At 39.2% G+C, this 20,557-nt stretch overlaps 1 protein-coding gene across 1 annotated transcript in view; it reads right to left on the bottom strand.

Moving 5' to 3' along the window:
• The window catches only part of Barx2 (BARX homeobox 2), a 68,349-nt gene extending 49,332 nt beyond the window's left edge, over positions 1-19,017 (bottom strand). The window contains exon 1 of the mRNA XM_047517514.1: positions 18,456-19,017. Coding sequence (XP_047373470.1) covers positions 18,456-18,642 — 187 coding nt within the window. The 5' untranslated portion in view covers positions 18,643-19,017. The remainder of the gene's footprint in view (positions 1-18,455) is intronic.
• Positions 19,018-20,557: the final 1,540 nt, after the last annotated feature.

The following is a 20,557-nucleotide window of genomic DNA, read 5'->3' as shown; positions in this document are numbered from 1 at the left end:
AAAGCTAATTTAGTTTAAAGAAGAAAGTACTTTGCATTCTAACTAAAATTATTTAATATATTAAATGCATATATTTTGCTAGAATATTTTTAACCTTCACTGTTACATTGAAAAGACTTATTTTCCAATGCCTTTGACCATAAATGTCTAGAATGACTTTCAAAAATAAAATAAATCACTGGTCAATTTTGTAAAAAAAAAAAAAAAAAAAAATCAACCAAAAAAAAGCAATTAAAACTAAACCTATGTCCCAAAATAAAAACTACATCTATTTGTTCAAAGAATATTGTAATTTTGATTGATTTGTAGGGAAAACTATGTCATTCAAATGAGTCTTTCAAATCGTTGATTGAAAAAAAATTAGCAAGAATGTTCAAAGCAGCAATATCTGTAATAGGAAAAACTGAACAATTCCAAAGTCCACCCAGAATGAGTTAATAGAGTGGGGTGTATTTATACACTGTACTCTGTGCAGCAATGAAAATGACTGAGCTGCAGTCACTCATGAACAAACAGGAATCTTGGAAATGCAATGCTGTGTGACAAAGAAAGTCACACAGAACACACACAGTATGATTACACTGACAAATTCAAAACCAAGCAACATGGACTTAGGGATACAAACATGACAAAACTATAGTCAAAAGCAGTCTGAACACAGAACTGAGACACTGTGACCTCTAACTGGGACAGCAACAGGCAGGGGCACTTGAGCAACCTCAGAAGGAATGTTCTCTCTTCTAAACTAAACAGTGGATGCCTAAGTGTTCATTGTATTGTTGCTCTTTATAGATTACTTGTATTTTGCTAATACTTTTACCTACTCAATATTTTTTTTTAAAAATTATTTTTGGTGCCGTAGGTTGAATCCAAAGGCATGGTACATGCTAAGTGTTTTCTCTACCATTGAGCCACACCTTCAGTCTCAATGTTTAATTTTAAAACATATTAAAACAACAGGATAGAATTTATCTAATCATATCCATCCTGGAACAGTGCCGAAGGCAGTGAAGTATAATGGGTAAGAACTTGAACTGTGGCCCTGTCATGAACTCATTGTACAAATCTGGACATCAATAAATTCCCTCAGACTTCAGCTATGATAATTTCACAGTTCCAGAAAAAATAAAGGTGTCCTAATCATTCTAGGGATAGTTTGAGATAGCCTAGAAATAAAAAACTAGGTAAGAAAAAATCAAATCAGTAAAAATTAAAGAAAATCAGAATCATTTTTTAAAAATATTGCTGGGGATCTACTCTTTACCCAGCACATTCTTTTTTTAAAATAAATTATTCAGGAGACGGAGATCCAAATTAGACAACGAGTTCCCTATGTGTAACAAGGTTTACTTCTGCCATCCACCCATATATTTTAGTAGGTTTTTTTCTATATTAGCACTGCAGAAATTGGAAATTAACCTCCATGTAGTTATCTGTATACAACTGAGAAAGTTAGCTCCATCTCCTCTCCCATACTATCCCTCCCAAGGAGATGTCCACCACTACCCTCTGCATCTGTTTCCTTCTTTATTATATCTCCCTATTATTGTCATAGAAATTAAATAAGCTAAGTCACATATGTCATGTGGAATAAGGCCTGATGCCGAGTATTATATAAGCGTTTGCTGTGATATGTGCTGGTTATTGTTAATGATAATTGTTTTGCAAACTTCACCTTAAAGTAAGAAAATCTGTAGTATCATGTACCCCTTATACTTCTCTTTGAAGTAGAATTTTACCGACCAACATCGATGCTTTCTTCCTCTGAGAATGATTGAGTTTCCACTTGTGCACACCCCTCTCCAACTCCATTCTAGTGGTGAGGGCAAAAATCTTAAGATTCTCTGCCTATTGGCTGGGTAAACCCAATAATGCATAGGAAGTTGGAGACAAATCAGATTAACCTTGCATCCCCTGTGAGCTTCACTAGCTCAAAGGCTTCACCCTGACCCGAGTGCCTGAATGTAAACAAGAAGGCAACTAGAGAATCATGCTTCCTTCCTCCTCAAATCTGGTAGCTTCTGAGCCTGGGTAAGTTGAAAATCTGTGGGCACAGAAAGATGGCATTTCCACAGTAGAATGGATGATCTCAATGAAGTCCTTTATCCAGCTATGCAAACTCTTTCCGAGCAGAGCTGTGGTAGTGTGATTGTGTAACTTTTATTTGTAGTACTATTATTTCTTGGGATGGGTGACAAGTTAAGGTCAATTAAAAAGCATATTAACTGCCACCCAAACCTCAAACTGAAAAAAAAAAAAAAAAAAAAAATGTTAGTAATGTTAATACTCCCAACCTCTTCAACTGTTATCCTCAGATTCCCTCTTCGAAAACCAGTGTGGGTTGCAACAGCAAAGAGAAAGTCCCCAAACCACTTCATTGCATTCTAACTGCTTTATTGTGGCTGAATCACAACCACCATATTGTAAATATTTTTGACACCCCCCCGACCGCCCCCGGGTGCAAAAAGAATTTAAAGTTATTTCTAGAAAGGCTTGGAAATTTTTCTTTAGAGCCAAAAGCCTGATCTCAATTTAAGAGAGTTCTTGCAAAATTCCCCACTAGACTCCCACTTTTGGGCCTTTCACACATCACAGGATGACAGCAGAACCCTGGTCTGTGATGGATCAAAGGAGGTATTTTTGTGGCCTGGAATGACATCATATGTTGTGTTATTTCACAACTGAGGAGCCTTGCTTCCAATAGTCTAGTTCAAGGGTTGGCAAATTTTTCCTGCTAAGGCCAGAGAGTAAATATTTTAGCCTTTACAGGCCATACTGTCACTGTCATAACCAGTAACCTTTGCCATTATAGCAAGAATGCCATATTATAATGCCATTATGGCAACACATAAACCAGTACACACGGCTGCGTTTCAATAAAATTTTATGTATGAACACCAGGGAATTTAAATTTCGTATAATTTTCACAGGTCACAAAGCATTCTTTGGATCTCTTTGTAACTATTTTAAAATACAGAACCGATGCTTAACTTGCAGCAGTAGAAAAATAGCAGGCCAGATTTAGCTAGCCTCTGTTCAGTTGTGTACAAAACACAGTAATAAACACAATTCCCAAAGACCACTCAGCGGCCCTCCCACTAAGTCCCTGCATGTTCAGAATATTTTTATCTTTTTAAAGCAATAAATTTATACTCCTTAATCATCCGTTCCTCCCCAACAACTGGAAAAGTGGACCTTGTTTTATCAATAGCAGATACTGAGACATTGAAACATCCCAGAACGAGTCAAAGAAAGGACCCAGGAAGAGAAGGTTTCTGTTTGGTTTGGTTTTAGTTTTGTTACTTCGTTTTGTTCAAGGTGCTGGGGATCAAACTCAGGACCTCATGGATGCTAGGGCAAGCGCTCTACCATCAAGCTGTACTCCCAACCCAGGAAGAGAGGATTTTTGACGGGATTTCCTCTCCAAAATCTGCTTGTACACTACCTCTCCACATTAAGTACACACAATTTCCTGTGTGGACTGTATGAATACCATGATTGTATTATAACACAATCATAATGATCTTTTGTGACCCAGGATGATTACACTCTTTAATACATCATTAATATATATGATTATGAGGCTACGTGTGTGGATCGGCAGGCTGTTGCCTAATCAGAAGTCATTGACCACTGTTGGTTATAAGGAACGCCTCTGAAAAGCAGCACGTACTCCTGGGACCATTTCCAAATGCAATATTCCTTTTTCTTTTCTTTTTTTTTCTTTTCTACAGTACTGGGAGTTGAACTCAAGGGTGTTCTACCATTGAGCTATATCCCAAGCCCTTTTTATTTTCCTTTTGAGACAAGGTCTTGCTGAATTGTCCTGGCTTGCCAGCTTGCGATCATCTTGTCTCAGTCTCCCAAGTCACTGGGATCACATACATATGTCACCACACCCAGCCATTCTCATTTTTCAATTTGTTTTTCTCCTGGGGAAAACAAATGCTGAGCAAGCATCTAAGGATCCACACTTCTGTAGACTAACTTGTTTCTTTATTCCTGACTCTTCATTCCCCATTGGTCAACATTCCTTCTCCACCCCACCACCACCCATTCCTGCCTACCCTCCTCCTAGGGGAATTCAAACCCATGCACTTTGTTTTTCTGAGTCAATAGGTTTAACAGGACACTCTCAAAAAAAAAAAAAAAAAAAGCAACCAAAGATCTGCATTTTCAGCTGAGTACAATTTCATCAAGTCAAAAAATTATGACTTATGGGTCTGAGGACCTTAACTGAGTCAGTCAGTTTTACTCTTCACAGATGAATGCCATGACATACCCATGTGTCTTATCCCACCTGCTTCCTTCCACCTGCCCCCACCCAACCCTGAACCTCGATGAGGTCACTGCAGATGGCTGTAGGAATCACTATGATAAACAGTTGGACCATTTATAATAGTACCACCCTGTTCATCTGGACTCCCTTTACACCACAAAAGGTAAGAACTATGCAAGAGAATTTTTCTCACCCAGTGAAGAGGATTCACCAATTCAAGTTTTTCATCAGCAGACACCGGACTTCATAAAATACCAGTGATCAATTCAGACACACAATTCCAGAAGTATCCATGCAGAACCCCTATTCAGGCAGCCCTTCCACATAACAGTCACTCATCATTACCACTTAGCACCACACACTAGCCCCAAGAGCAGTTCAAAAACTGTAAAATAGGGCTGGGGATATAGCTCAGTTGGTAGAGTGCTTGCCTCGCAAGCAAGCACAAGGCCCTGGGTTCAACCCCTAGCACACAAAAAAAGAAAAACTGTAAAATAGGGACTTCATTTGGAACACACTCTGATCACAGACCCAACAACATACCAGGAAAGCAATTAATCCTTAAACGTCTACTTTTTTCCATCTAATTAGAAAAGGAAGTCTCAATAGAGTTATTTCTCTCTCTCTCTCTCTCTCTCTCTCTCTCTCTCTCTGCTCTGAATATGAGAATATGAATAGTCTTATTCTTTAACTCTACTCTTCAAATTGGAAATCAGACTTCTTGTTGAGAAGTTCGACCACTTTTCAAAGACAGCTCATGAGATCATTACAGTCTCATGATGCAACATTTCCCAAGGGCAATTAATCCTGAGCAACTCTTATAAAAAAATAATAAATAAATAAAGCAACAAAGCACGTTTTGTGATGCCATAACATTGACCTGTTTGTGCCACTCGATTATGAATTTACAATATTGCGAATTCACACTGTAAAACAGAAAGGTGGGAGGAGAGAAGCATGGCTCTTCGGGAAGACTTGAACTCAAACACATCACAGACCACCCAGGCTGCTTTAAAGACAGCTAGTTCAAAGACAAAGCCCAGAAGAATGCCCTAGAATAAGGTGTTTTGTTTTTTTTTAAGATTTTTAATTTTGCTTGAGTTTAATTCACCAATAGTAGTAATCTTTCCCTAAAGGGCTGTGCTTCAGTCAACCAAGATGATGTTATTATTGTAATTATTTTTAATAGAAGCTATCAATTACTGAGCATTTTGTTGCCAGGAACTCTGCTAAGAGCTTGTATACATTATCTCCTTTAACTTACACAACTAGCCCTATTATTAGTTATTATTATCTTCATTTTACAGATGAGGAAATTGAGTGTCAGAGAGGTTAAGTGACTTACCTAAGGTCACAAAGACAATTAAAAACAGACAAATCCAGAATCAGCTGATGCAAAACTTGTATACCAGGATCCTTCCACTAACTTGTTCCATGTATTTGAGTCAAGGGGATGCAAATTACATTAGTCTCATCATTAAGCTATTATCTCCTCTATAGTGGTTCCCAAACTTGACTTTTCATTGTAATCACAGAGGAAGTCTTTGAAAAATAGAGATTCCCAGTATTAAAAAAAGAAAGAAATCCTGTCATTTGCAATAAAATATAAAGAATTGGAGGAAATCATGCTAAGTGAAATAAGCCAAATGTGAAAAGACAAACACTACATGTCCTCACTTCCATGTGGCAACTAAAAAAGTTGATTTCTAAGATGTTAAGAAGAGGAAGGGGGAAATAGGGAAGTTGGATAATAGGTATCAAAATATGGTTAGATAGAAGAAGTTAGTTCCAGTGTTCTACAGCACAGTGGACAGCTACAGTTTACAACAACCTATTATATATTTTATAAATAACTGGAAGAGGGGAGTTCAAAGGCTCAAAATAGAAAGGATATTGCATACAAAGAAGTGCTACTTATATGATCTGATCATTAGACACTGTGTAATGTACTGAATTACCACACTCTACCTCATAAATTCATACAAATGTGTCAATCGAAAATGAAAAAAAATAGATTCCCAGAACTCAACCCAGAATGACCATATGTAATGTAAAAAAACAAATTAGTCTTATATTTAAGTGATAGCAAACAAATGGCCAGACCTTTTTTTTTCACTAAACTTATTGAGTATCCATGACAAATATTCCAAGTCTTTAACTCCCAAGGCATTTGGTTGGTTTTTAGTTGTTAAGCATTTTCTCTCCTGTTCATAATAACAGAGGAATGAGAATTCCACCCTTGACTCCCTTAAAAAACCAAAGCTTTATTCAATGACTCACAGCTCACAAAGGCACAGGGACCAAAAGAGCCTTAGCAAATGTCACACAGAAGAGGACACCAGCATCCAAAGGGAATGAGATGGGAGTCACACAACCAGATGGCAACAGGTCTACTATCTCCAAATACCAGCTATCTCATTTTCTCCAAAAACCCTGCTGCTCTTCAAAATTTTCTGGAATCTTTCAGAAACCCAGATCATCACAAGAAATGAAAGATGACTGGCACACATCAAACAACTATAAATATGGCATATTAGTTGGAACGTGCTATTGATACATACACACATATTTTACACACACATACATATATCAATATAAAGGGACAGATTTAAGTTCCAATTTATATCCTTTTGTATAATCACAGATAGTATGGAACTTTATACTGAAAGATATATGAGTTCTAATCTCAACTCTGCCACTTACTCAGGTGACCTTGTTGCCATTTTTTTATTTCCCTGAGTTTCACTTCTCTCACCTAAAAGGCAGTGGTAATAATAACTATTTTGTATAGGATCTCCATTTAATTCAAATGCACTTATGCATACAAGTACTTACCGTAGTGTCTGGCATTTGGTTATCATTTATAAGTATTATTATTATTTCTATTTTGCAGGCTCCTAAACAGTGAAGCCATGTTCTGTTTAGGCAGCTAATTGATCTAAACACCAAAGGCCTAACCTTCCAGTGAATAAATAAAGAGCTAGCACCCTGATAGGATGTTCCTTTATGCTGTGCTCCAAAAACTATTAAAAACATGCTTCTAATATACACAGCTGTCTAATGTGCTAAGAGCATTAATGAGTTACCATGATATCCAGGGATAACAAAATTAACAACACACTCCTAAAATCTGCTCTGGGATAACAGGTCAAATATTTCAGCAAAAATTTTTTTAGCCATTCAAAAGAAGGGACTTAGATTGGAACCGTACTAAAATGCTTTCCTCTTTCTCCCTTAGTGCAACTTGCTTAAAATCTACCCTAAATATCCTAAATCTCCACTGGTCTTTCCCCAAATAGTTCGAAAGAAAAGATTCAAAAATTAATCAATCAGATGCATTGCCAGTGAGCAAACTTTCATACTCTTATAGTTTGCAGGAGAAAGTTTTTTCTTACCTATATAAAGTTGTACTGCAGTTCTCTGCAATACAGTAGTCCCTCTCATGCAAGGGGAATGTGTTCCAAGACTCACAATGGATGCCTAAAACTGCACATAATACCAAACCCTATAGATAACTCTTTTCCCCCAAACATACATATCAACCAAAAAGTTTAATTTATGGGTTTGGAATGCAGCTCAATGATAGAACAATTGCCTAGCATGTGTGAGGTCTTGGGTTCAATCCCTAGTGCTGCAAGTAAATAAATGAATACAACTTTGTAAATTAGGCAGAGCAAGTGATTAACAATAATAACTGATGATAAAATAAAACCAATTATAACAACACACTATAATAAAAGTTATGTGCATGTGGTTTCTCTCTTACATTCAAAATATCTTATTGTACTGAATTCACCTTTCTTTTCCTTGGGATGATATGATATGGTACCTAAATAATGAGGTGAAATAAGGCAATAAAGGTATTGTGATGTAGCACTAGGCCAACTATTGTCTACCATCTGCTTTGGGTGATCCTGGATTGCCAAGACCTGACAATGTCAGATAAGTAGTACATACATGCAAATATGCTGCACAAAAGAATGATTTATGTCCTGAGCTAAATGGAGCAGGACACAATGAGATTTTATTACCCAGAATGGTGTGCAATTTAAAACTTATGAATTGCTTATTTCTGGAATCTTCCATTTAATATTTTCAAATCTTGGTTGACCTTAGGTAACTGAAACCACAGAAAGTACAACTGTGGATAACGGGGAACTATGGTATTTCTTTATAATGTTTCTTCCATTCAAGCACCTAGCCTGGTTAGTCCATTTTATAAGAAATAAAGTTTCACAGGAGAAATTCAGGAATTTGATAGAGCAAGCCATAAGTGACTGACCCCAGCCATCTTGGACAACTATATGACAAAGCAGAATGCAGAAGGACCTTCTCCCACAACCAACAGTCTATACACTGGCAACAAGGCTGGTGGATACATCATCTTTTCAGATGGCCACATCTTTTAGATGTGGTCATTCATTCCTGATGACCATGATTGCCCAGTCAAGCACCAAAGAAAGTACAGAGACCCAGGCTACAGGTCTGGGTAAAATGAGGGTACTGGAGTGCTTTTATTTATTTATTTATTTACTTACTTACTTACTTATATATTTTGGGGGCAGACAGGAGTAGTCTAGGGCAGAGAAATGCTTTAGCAAACTCAGTTGTAACAACTACTTCCTCCACAATGAAAAGGACTTTGCCTCTGGGAAGACACAGAAGGACAAGTTCCCCAAAGGACAAAGTCTCTAAAAGCAACATTTCTAAATTGGGACTATTTTGCAGAGAAAAAAAAAAAAATGTCTAGGCTGTTAAGATAGGCTGAATAAAGCATCTGCCACTACAGTTGTCATTATGGAATAATGTGGTCTAGATTAGCTCTCCAAACAACAAGATGACCATTTATTACTGGTAACAGACATCTCTTTGTGGATTACCATGGTAACAACTCATCCCTTCCAACCATCCCTGACACCACACATCGAACAAAGTTTTTAAATCAAATCATGGTTACAGAATATAAAGAGAACTTGGACAGATTACATATCAAGGTTAACATTCTTCTCCCCTATGAAGAAGCTATATTTTGATATTAGATTATTTGGTATTTAATCACAACCATCCTAAAACAGTTTTTGAAAATTAAATTGTCAGTACCAATGGACCACTGGCCTAACAACAAGGGTAAAATAGGTAAAATATCACCATTATGACTTTAAAAATTAAAAGAGAAACATTCTAACAATTCTCTCTTGCATGATTATTGACATATATGGTTGCAGCACTTCACCAATTCTTCCTTCCAGGGCCAGTGCCCTACTCAGAGACCAGCATTATGTGGGGAACGGCAGTTATCTTAGTGATAAAGAATATCCAAAACCAGTCAGAGAAGGTCAGTTAAGATCTAAAAGCCAATCACAGAAGCCACAAAGGTTGTTCTAATGTAAACTGTACATGTGTTTAATTAAAAAGCATTCATAGAGGGGTCTGGGAATCTATGTACAATAAGCTTTATATTTAAAAACTTCTGTTTCAGGACAAAAAGGTTATTTAAGAAAGTCATTAAAAATTCTGCAAGATTAAGAGTGTCATGGCTCTGTGTGATGTCTCAGCCTATCATTTTTCAATGTTTATGTCATGAAAAGTTTTGAATAGACAGAAAAGCACAAAGAATAATATCATGAACATCTGTGTATCCATGATCAAGTTTTATCATATCATAATGCTTAGCCATACTTGCATTAGGTATTTTTATTTCTTATCAACTAATTATAGGAAAATAAAAACCTCCAGAATCCTATGCCCCTGCCTCCCTAACCAATATGCAATGTCAGTTTGCATATTTTCAACTATTACATAAATGGTATTAGACTATATGTATCAATTTACAACTTATTTTTCCCAGCATTTGCATCCCTAAAATTTATAGACATTAACACAAGTAGATCTGGTTTGCCTCTTTGAATCACTGCATAGAGACTTAATGCATATATATATATAGCATAAGTTATTTTATCCCCTGAAACAGCAGCTACCTTGTTTTAACCTAAACAACACAGAAATTAACATTCTATGCATGTATCCTTTTGCACACCTACAATAGCACAGTCACAAAAGTGGAAGTGCAGGGCTGTAAGATATGTGCTTCTGCAATTTTATTCAACTTTATTCAATGTTGCCAACCTTCTCTTCAAAGAAATTATACCAAATAATATTCCTACCACAAGCATGAATGTCTGTTATTCCACATCCTTTTCATAACTGAGAATACTGAATTCTTTAATTTTTGCCTGATGAGTGTGAAATGATTTCGCATTTTAATTTAGGTTTTCCTGACCTTCATTTTTGTGAACTGCCTGACTGCAACCTTTGCCCATCTTTCTACTTGTCTTCTTGCTTCTTGCTTCTTGCTTTTAGATCCCCTTATAGAGATCTCTATATATTCTGTGCCTTTGGTAAAGTTACTCAACTTCTTAGTTTCCCATCAGTAAGTGAAAATAATATTCATCTCTTAAGGATGTTCTGAAGTTGATCAAAAAACACTTAATCCAGTGCCTATTCATGTTAGACAACCAAAAAAATAGTTTAATGAAATGAAGAGGAAGGAGATCCTGGGGAGTGGAGATGGGAGGGTAAGGGTGAGTAACAAGGAGGTAGAAATGATCAAAATATGGTATATGCATGTATGCCACAATGAAACCCACTATACTGTATAATTAACATGCATTAATAAAAAATAGTATCACTATTATTTTTAAACATATGAAAAAGGAGGTTTGAGATATAAAGTATGTTTGGCATTTCTCCCATGTTTGTGGCTCCCTTTGGATAAATACTGCAGGACTTGCAAAGAGGAATCTCAGAACTCTCCTTGCCCAAGATATTTCCCATAGATAAGAAGACATACAGTATTCTGCTGTTTATAAGTTCCCAGGAGGGAAATGCACAAAGTTGACAACTCGATGTATTGTTTAAGCATCAAAACTATGCTTCTTTCAAATCACATGTGACTGTGACTTTGTTTACAAAATGACCCTTATCCTGAGTCTAGGTAATGGTGAAGTCACAGAGTAAAGGGAACTCCCAAAAAGAGGAAGGTAGCACTGGAGGCTGGTAGGGACCATCCCAGGAAATACAATCAGGTCTTAATAAAATTTGACCAGGTCCCAGACCACTGCATTTACCACATGTCACCAATGATCCCTGAATAAGAAAAGAGGATGATATATTGATTATCAAAGACCTAAGTTGGGGATTTTTAAACTAATGATCAAAACTACAGTGATATCACCAAGGAGGCACACTCTGAAAATACTGATCACTACCCCATATCCAGAAAAACATGTTCAAATGAACACGTTGATAGGCTGGAGAGATGAGATAAAAAAGAATCCTATTCGCATCTGCTTGGACTCACAACCTATTTAGTTTGCTGTGGAGAGTCTTCTAGACTGGCCTCTTTCGGCCGCATCCTGACCTTTCTTTGGAGCAAGGCTGTGCTCTTCTTGGCGACAGAGGCCAGTGCAGTCAGGAAGCACACGTAGTTGTGCTCCAGGCTGATCGAGCAGTCCTGACGTCAGATTCCACTGGCGACTGGCAGAGGCCCCTTTCAGATGTACTTGTACATCATCTAAAGTTCAGAATTATCTTGCTCCGTGTTCAATTTCAACTGACACTACAGAAACCAGAGACTTTCCTTAGTCACTATGGATAGAGACTCTCTCCTCCTCTCTTCTTCAGAGCAGTCATATGCAAGACTCGACTCTAGCCCAAATATAATTAGACCATCTTGTGAATCTATCTAGGTGCACAGCTTTCTTCCTTACATGCATGCCAAGTTTCCACTTTCAAGAAGCTAAATTGCCACATAAAAATGCTCTGACGATGGTGAGTAATTAGACACTGTAATGGAAAATTAACTGTGTTTTTATTTACAGCATTTTATTTTAACAAGACTTTTTTTCGGTTATTAAACTACAATAAAAATAAATTAAATCCTGACAGTTTACAAAGGTTTTCTGTTTAAAAAAAAAAAAATCAAACACTGCCTCTCTTCCTGGAGAGTATTTTATTAATGCCACCATGTTTGCACAAGGTCCTGATCTGAACCTCATTATTAATAAATCCAAATGCTGATCCTAATTCTGCTCTGTATTGTAGAGGGGGAAACCACCATTACAAGTTCTCAGGCAGCTAAAACAGTCAGACACTGACAAAGCAGCCCTATGGACTTCACATGTGAAATCTTCACGCAGATTTCCTCAATCCATCTTTTTCTCTTTCTGAGTGCTGCTTCCAGGAGAAGCATGCCCTGGCATCCGAGTGGTTCATGACCATTCTGTGAGTACCTTCGAGCTTTAGCAAGTTCATATGAGAAAGTGGCTGGCTAATCCAGTTGTGAGTTCACCTATAGAATCACACTAGCAACACCAACTCAACAAGAGTGGAGTGTCAAAATGTATCCTCCAAAGACAAGGCTTAAATCTATGCACCTCATCCTAATTCTTGCAGTCCTCTACCTATTTTCCAGCTAAGAGCTGGTCACTGGGCTTAGCCCTGGGAACCACAAATTTTACTTTGTGGCAGAACAAATGGCAAGTTTGGTAAGGCAAGCTCAGCAACACCCATAAAAAGTCACAAGCCTAATACACAAAAGGGAGCCTGCGACCATTTGACCTACATTGCTTTTCATCTCTGTTCCTCCTCCAGCCTGGACTCCAAACAAAATGCAAATAACACCTCAAAATGCTTTTTTGGTTTAACATTTATTTAGTCCTTCACAGTGAATGCTAAATGCTGGGCGGTGCTCAAGCTTCAGAAATCTCCCTTAAGGGGCCTCAGTATGTGTCTACAAAGAATTCACATTAGTCATTTATTATCTGTGGCTAGACAGAAGAATTTCAGAAGCCACCTTTATTTTGGCTGCACAGCCACTCTGGGGGACAATGTGCAACAGGGCTGAATCTGAGGGGCATCAAGAATTTCAAAGAAACCCTCTCTCTTTTTCCCTGTTTCTTTTTTCCTCCTTTGAATCTCTCCTTACAGTTTAAACAACCCTATGCAGTCCTTACTGCTTCTCATATAGATGTCTGGAATATGTTAATTTTGAAAATCTTTTCACTTTGATTTCGGGTGTAAGCTAAAACTAGTATCTTGATACTGTCCACACTTGTGTCACAAACTCAGTCTTCCATCCAGATATACAACTGGCATATTCGTAAGAAATAAGTCTCATAAAATAGTTTATATATACACAGTTTCATCTGAGTTGTTATTTAATGAGGCTAATTTGTCAACTTTGCTACTGATAACACTCTGTTAAGTAGAGTTCAAAGAGAAACTTCACACAGAAAGCAAAAGTGTTAGATTGCTATAATGTTCCCCTATTCCAATTTCAAACTGCCCATCATACTCTAGAGAAAAACAAAGGAGGGCTTGCAGTGGCCTACCAAGTAGTTCAGTGGAGTTTGAAGAACACTCCAACTGCTAGATTTAAAAGACCTAGAAAAAGCTGAAAAATAATGGACTCAATGACAATGCAAATATAATGCCCCAAGCAAATATACTTGTTAATTAAATTATTGAATTAAATGATATTGAAGATGGTAGACATTTGGAAAGGCATTTCAACCTGCAAACAAAATTTCTGATCATTGTTCCATTTGCTATGAGAAAAATAAGAGCCACTGCTGATGAACTGTTTATGAGTTAAAACTGACTCCCAAGAGTTCCTCGGCATCTCAATTTAACAGAGGAGTTACAAAACTTAACAGGTAATGAGATAACTGCTCAGCTCCAAATATATTCTGACCCCTGTGGGTCCCTCGATTTATTTACCCTTAGAATGGGAAATGGAGAGGCAGTTCTGAGTAATTGCTAATAAAAGCCTATTTGCCTCTGGCAGAAATACAAATGTGTGTTGATAATGATCATTTTCCCAGACCCCGTTTACATGTCTCCATTAACATTCCAGTGCCCAACTCTCAAGTTCCCAAGATCCTACCGGTTTTGGTCCTCAACTAAAAGACCAAAAACTGAGCTGAGATTCGGAGAAATCACTGGAACTGACTTCATGAAACAGTAGCTGGTTCATTAACTCCCAACGAAGTCAATTTTGCATGTCCGCACCTCATTTAATTTTTCACTGGGATGACACACAATCTTTGTGATAAAAATGCACTCAAGGACAACACCCTAAAGAACTTGTTTCTCGTGGACCCACCAAAGGATAAAATGTTCTCAACACCACCTCCTAAGATAATCACCCTTCCCCAAATGCCCCTTTTAATTGGCCGGTTGACCGTCCCCCTGGGTGTGACTCAAGAGTTTATCCCGGGTGTGTAACCAAGATGGAAAAGTCTTACTGATTTCTGAGAATGCTGACAAGGACAATGGTGTAAAAAAGTGGACTAAGACTATGTTGAAGCACTGATGTGACCCTGGTACTTTGCAAAAAAACAATCTTCTACTTGAGGAGATTGGCCTCTATGACCTCTTCGAGCTCTAAAGTTCCCAATCAGCCCAGAGGACAGACTGCTGGAATGTTGCAGAGAGATTCAACAGAACCTTTCTGCCAGAGAAGGGGAAAGAAATTAGACTACAAATTTTCATGAAATTAAAAGTCACAGGTTGTAAAAAGTCCAAATATTTACACTCACCTACACCTAAACATGCTTGCGCAAATGTAGGTTCTAAGTATAAATAACTACAATAAATTATAAGTTAATTAGCATCATAGTTCTGTTTATCATATCTTCATTTGAAAACCCTTAGGGTAAACTGTTACATCCTTATTTTTGTGAAGCAAGTGTACCCATTTCCCCAAAACGTTGCTCAAATGCCAAAACTCTGCCTATTTCTAAAGAGTAAACTTCAAGGCAGACTCTTCAGAAATGACCGTGCCAATACCTGCAGACTCCTCCATCCTGGGAAGGCAGCTTCACTCAACCGAAGTTTCTACCAAGAAACATTAATCACAACCAGAAAAAGGCAACAGTGCACCCTAAAGTTAAATAGCACTGATGTTATCATAGACTGCACCTCATTTGAGAGCCCTTTCAATCACTGTCACTGTTCTAATGTTCGTGAGAGATGATTACTGATTTTTAAATGGCAATATATTTCCATTCCAACCGGGGATTACTGTCATCAGATTTAAAAATAAGACCATCATGTCATACGCTAAATTAATTCTAAACATATTCCACCCCTCACCAGTGGTCTCAATAACAAATGCTTTTTTAAAATGGAGGCTTTCTTTTAGGCTTAGTTATTTAAATTTTATTTTAAATTTAATGATAAACTTCCCTTTAGTTTGTCTAAAAAGGAAAGAATTCCCTTTCTCAACCCCTATTAAAGTAATTTAGGAGGTATATCAGAAAACTTAAAAGAATTTCAGAGATAGCTTTCTAGGACTAACATTACCGCATTTATAACAAGGGCCTTTAAACAATGGGTTTTTATGAAGATGCCATCAAAGTTAGAGTGTTCAATAATAAATTGCTGTCAGGTGATTATCTGCCTAATGAAAAATATTTCCATTTACCTGTTTACTTGAATGCATGCTCTTCCGCCTGAGGAAATTCAGTATCATAAATTGACATTTGGGTTACTAAATCTAAACAATAAGAACTGCTTAATTATGTGGAGGTTTTCTAAGTGTATTAACTTTCTTTCCATCCCAACCATGTGTTCTTATTATACATAATGGTAACTTTTTTGAGTTTGATGACATTTTAAATCTTAGGTCAAAATTCTCTTATGTTGCAGTTACTTAAACTTGAAGTCAGCCAATAAAAAAGTTCAGTAACTTTAATTCCAATTTAGGCCTTTGATTTGAACTTTCTGTGCATCAGTTCTACCAAAAGTGCTGAACATTATCTCTACCCCACAAAAAAAAAAAAAATAGTATGATTAAGGATGTCGGCAACTTATTGTCATTATTTGTAGTTTATTACAAGAGATTACATTCATTCAACCTAATATTTTTGATCCAGAATTTAACTGTTAAAAACAACAAAAATGCTTTGAAAGTATGGAATTTGCAAAACCTCTGAGAAGTCACTAATGGGATTCCCATGATCTAATACATGTAAGGCTTTAACTGTAATTGTAAACCCACTGAAAGCTTATGATCTGAAAGCATGGACTATTGTAGCCAGTTTTTATGAGTTTAATTCCACCAGCAAATCCTAGTTTCTATATTTTAAGTCTCAACTAGAGCAAAATCAAGACATGTTTTGAAAGGATCAGTCTAAAGAAAGCAAGCATTGGAAAAACAGGGCAAGAAAATCATTGCCAACATCCACCTTCTGCCACAAACCATCAATGAACTTTTAGAAGCACAAAACTGAGCGAAAATTTAGCTTGTGGTGTATGTCAATTCACTTTTAACACTCACAGAACTGCCTATGAATCATTATATTTTCTTGTTTTATTTCCCACACAAGCCTCAATAAATCACAAAACTTACTCAGCTTTGATGGGCTGGATGACTATTTTCTGAGTCTATTTATTGCTCTTTTACTGGCAAGTTTTCTTCTATGATTCAATTCTGTGACTCCTATAAGCCAGGAAAAGCTGTCCTCAGATTAATGCAAAGTCACTGAAAATTATGCCAGCACTAGGCAATGCCTTGGTGCTTCGGTAAAGTTATGTTTTGCCCTATGAACATTTCTAATATGTAATGATTGATCTGGTTGCATTGAGATTTGTGATTGAAATGAATCCTCTCCTTTTTCCTCAAAAGGATTTAAGCTAGTGTAGCAAATGGTTGTTCTGAAAACAAGATTTAGCCTACTTCTCTAACTAACATATAGGCAAACTATTCATCAAAGGCTCAACACAGCAGACCCATAAATGTAAAAATACCAACATCAAGGATATCTATCTTGTTCCTAAAATTTCTTATTTGTATCTTGTTTCAAATATTTCTCAGTTTGTAAAATTCCGTATTACAAGGTTCATTGTGGAGTAACAGGCCCATTCTACCTTACAAATTGTACTTTGAGTGTAACTGAATATAGTATTCATTTTATAACCAAATATATGTAGGAAAAACTTGATTTTAATAGAACTTTACTGTATGTATTTATTATAGATTTGCTGATTGTATAGGGATTATCAATAGAACTAAGAGAAAATGTGGGATTCCAAGCGTTGTGTACTAACAGATTTCAGTCTGAATATTCCAAAATATTCTCTCAAAACTGCTGCTAACTCATGACTTCACTTTTCAAATGGAAGTACAATCTAATTAATTTATTTCATGCCAACCATACAACAAACAACCTCAAAAGCTATTTTGTTTAGAAGTACTAAATGTTTGCCTTTAGTGGAAAGCAGAGTCAATAATTTCTTTGATAAAAATCGCTTCAACTTTTTTTCCTAAACCCACATTTCCATAGCCTAAATCCTAATAATGCCAAAGCATTTTAAAATTTGGAACTTCTCGTAAAGTGCTCAAAGATTTTTAAATATCTTTGGATTTATTCTCTATAAAAATCTGTAACTTTTTCAATATATTTATTGTTATTTTTCTCTTTCCTATTCGTCTTATCTCTCGTGGAGAGAGGAAAGCAGATTTGAGGAATGTTTCTATTGTTATTATGATTGGTTTTAGTCACTTGGACAAACAGAGTTGATTCCCTCAGCTTGTGCCACAAATGCAACATGCTCCAAAACCACTTTCCCCAGAGGGCTGTCATTTTAAGTGAAAAGCAGTGAATTCAGGTTTTGTTGTGACCCTCAGGACACGGACTTGCTTCTAATATGTCCAACGAAGACACCAGACAAGCTAACTCAAAGTAAGAAGGCCACCAAACTCAAGCTGAAACCCACAACCCCACTTCCTGAAACAATGATTTCGGCGCTCAATCAGGTCAAGGGCTTGAACTTTCCAACTCGAAACCACAGAGCGACTGGCCGGGAAGGAGGAAGAGTCCTCCGATCAGGAAGACCTGGCTCTGTAGGAGCGTCTCGCACCTTGAGCCGTGCTGCCCTTACTTGATTTTCAATGGTGTGATGAGCACCTTGCCTGGCCCCTCCCGGTCAGGTTGCAAACACCTTTGCAATGCCCACCGCTGAAGAGATGAGTCTCCTTGTAGGGGCGCGGAAAACAAACAAACAAAAATCCCTGAGCCTTTTCCTATCGCCCTCGCGTCGGAAAGCAGAAGCGACCCATACTGGTGCGAAAGCTACCGCGCCCCACTTACCCACCAGAGGGGCGTCTTACCGGTACAGGAATGCAGGGGCTTGGGTCGCACCACCAGCGACGGGCACACGGAGTAGAGGGAAAGTTTCTCAAAGTAGTCGCAGGTCTCCTTGGAGAGGATCTCGTCGATCATAAAAGTCTTGTAGCGCCGCCTGGCTGCTTTGAGCTGGCCGGGCGAGCTCAGCCTCAGTTCGGCGTGGCAGTGCATGGTGAGCCGGGACCAGCGCCCGCCGACTTGAGCACGGTTGCGAGTGCCCGGCCGTCTCGGACCGCGGGGGCTGGCGCGCGGGCGGGGGCCTCAGCCCCGCTCCTCCGCAGCCAGAGAGGCGGCGCGGCTCGGGAGGCGCGCGGAGGGGAGCGGGCACGGGCGCGCCTGCTGCGCGTCTACACCCACCCGCAGATCAGCATCTTTGGCGAGCCTTTTTGGGACAACGCAGCTGTCAATCAGCGCGTACTTCCTGCAGGGCCAGGTGCGGAGTGCGAGTCTAGGGGCGGTGGCCCCCACCCCTGCCCTCCCGTGCCCGCCCGTGCCACCGGGGCGCTGACCTGCGCGCCTGGTGCCCAGCCGCTCTCGTCGCCTCCTCCCGCCTCTAGGTGTCTAGCGCTTCTCTGCCCGGCTCTCTATTTTAAGACACTCGCTTTGACTCTCCTCCCCGCCCCCCACCCCGGGACGAGCTCCAGGTGTGTGTATGGGGGTGCGCGCGCGCGTGTGTGCGCGTTTTGCGGGCAGTGCGCACCACCCCTCCCAAGGCCAAGACCTCGGCCAGTTGCTTTTCCGAAGCTGCGTACACCGAGCGCATCTTAGAGCCAAACCTGCACCCGCAGACCCGGGTCCCAATTCCTGTAATCCGCGGGTGGGTACGTCCAGGTCTCTGGTTAGAGAGTCCTCACTAAGGATACCGAGGCCACCGCGCAGGCTCCCGCCGTGGACCACTGTGCTTTTCTCCTTCCCCGCCTGGACCGTTTCAAGTTCACAGTTTCTCTTCCCTCCTCTGGTAGCCCCGAAGCCCCAACGAGCTCGTGCTCTTGGAGCTCAGGGAGTTTGTGCCATGGTTATGAACTTGACTGCTCCACCACGATCACAAACCATAAATGACCATAGCTCATTCCGTTACTTCATTAATAAGCTGGAAAAAAATAATAAAAGCGCGCATTTCTTTTTTATGTTTAAATTCTGTTTACGAAACGTTTTTCCTTGATGGAAAAGAAGAGCACAGCACAATTTCAGTGTACTGGCGGGCTTTCAAGACATCAGCCCAATGCGGGCTTCTAGCGTCGGAACCTTAAGTCTTCGCAGCTTTCATTCCCGGGTCTCTCGCAACACGATAGGGTTCCAATAGCCTCAAAGACACTTGCTTATTGGGAAGTTTGCTTTCTTCCTTCTGGGCTCCTAATCTCCGAGTCTGTCCCAGTAAATATCTGTACAAACTTTTGTTTTCAATCAAAACCCTTGAGTTAGGGACCGCAGCCGAGCCTCCGCCTGCCGGGACGGCTCCAGCAACTTGCCCCGCGCACCTCTGTTGACAGAACCCCCGGTGCACATTAGTTTCCCCGGTTTTATCTCAGAATTTGGTTTGCGCGTGACTGGGAAGAAAAAGCGCCGTAGGGATACAGAATTATAGCCACGGTCGATCGATGAGATTTCCTCACCGCTAGTAACCTGAAAGTGAGCGCGAGTCTAAGCTGGCTCTTTGCGGAGCTTCTTGCCCAGGAACCCGCGTAGTCGCGGAAGCAGGTGGACGCGCGTATCTGAGAGGGTGGTTAGACTCAAGGAAAGGAACGTGTCTGAAGGACTGATAATTAGGCACTTAGAGAAAACAGATATTAATCAAGTCATACTCTCGCATTAGACATGGCCCGCAATACGTATTTGAGGAACTTCATTCCCTAAGTATTTTTGAGTGCCTCCCCCTTCTATTTAAAATAAAAATATTTGTTTTTATTTATTCTCCTTCTTCAAGCAGGGGCGACTTGAGAGCCCATGAGCACTGCCGCCAGGTGTCACAGCCGCGGCGCGACTCCCAACTCCGGACCTTGGAATCTCCTCATTGGGCCCATGCGCGCCCCCTTCTTTTGCGGCAGGACCCTACGGCCTTCCGGCCCTCAGGACTCAGGACTAAGGA

This window comes from Sciurus carolinensis, chromosome 11 (genome assembly GCF_902686445.1).
Source record: "Sciurus carolinensis chromosome 11, mSciCar1.2, whole genome shotgun sequence".
Lineage (NCBI taxonomy): Eukaryota > Metazoa > Chordata > Mammalia > Rodentia > Sciuridae > Sciurus > Sciurus carolinensis.
The sequence above is the reverse complement of the archived record's forward strand: the minus strand, read 5'-3'. Positions and strand labels throughout refer to the sequence as shown.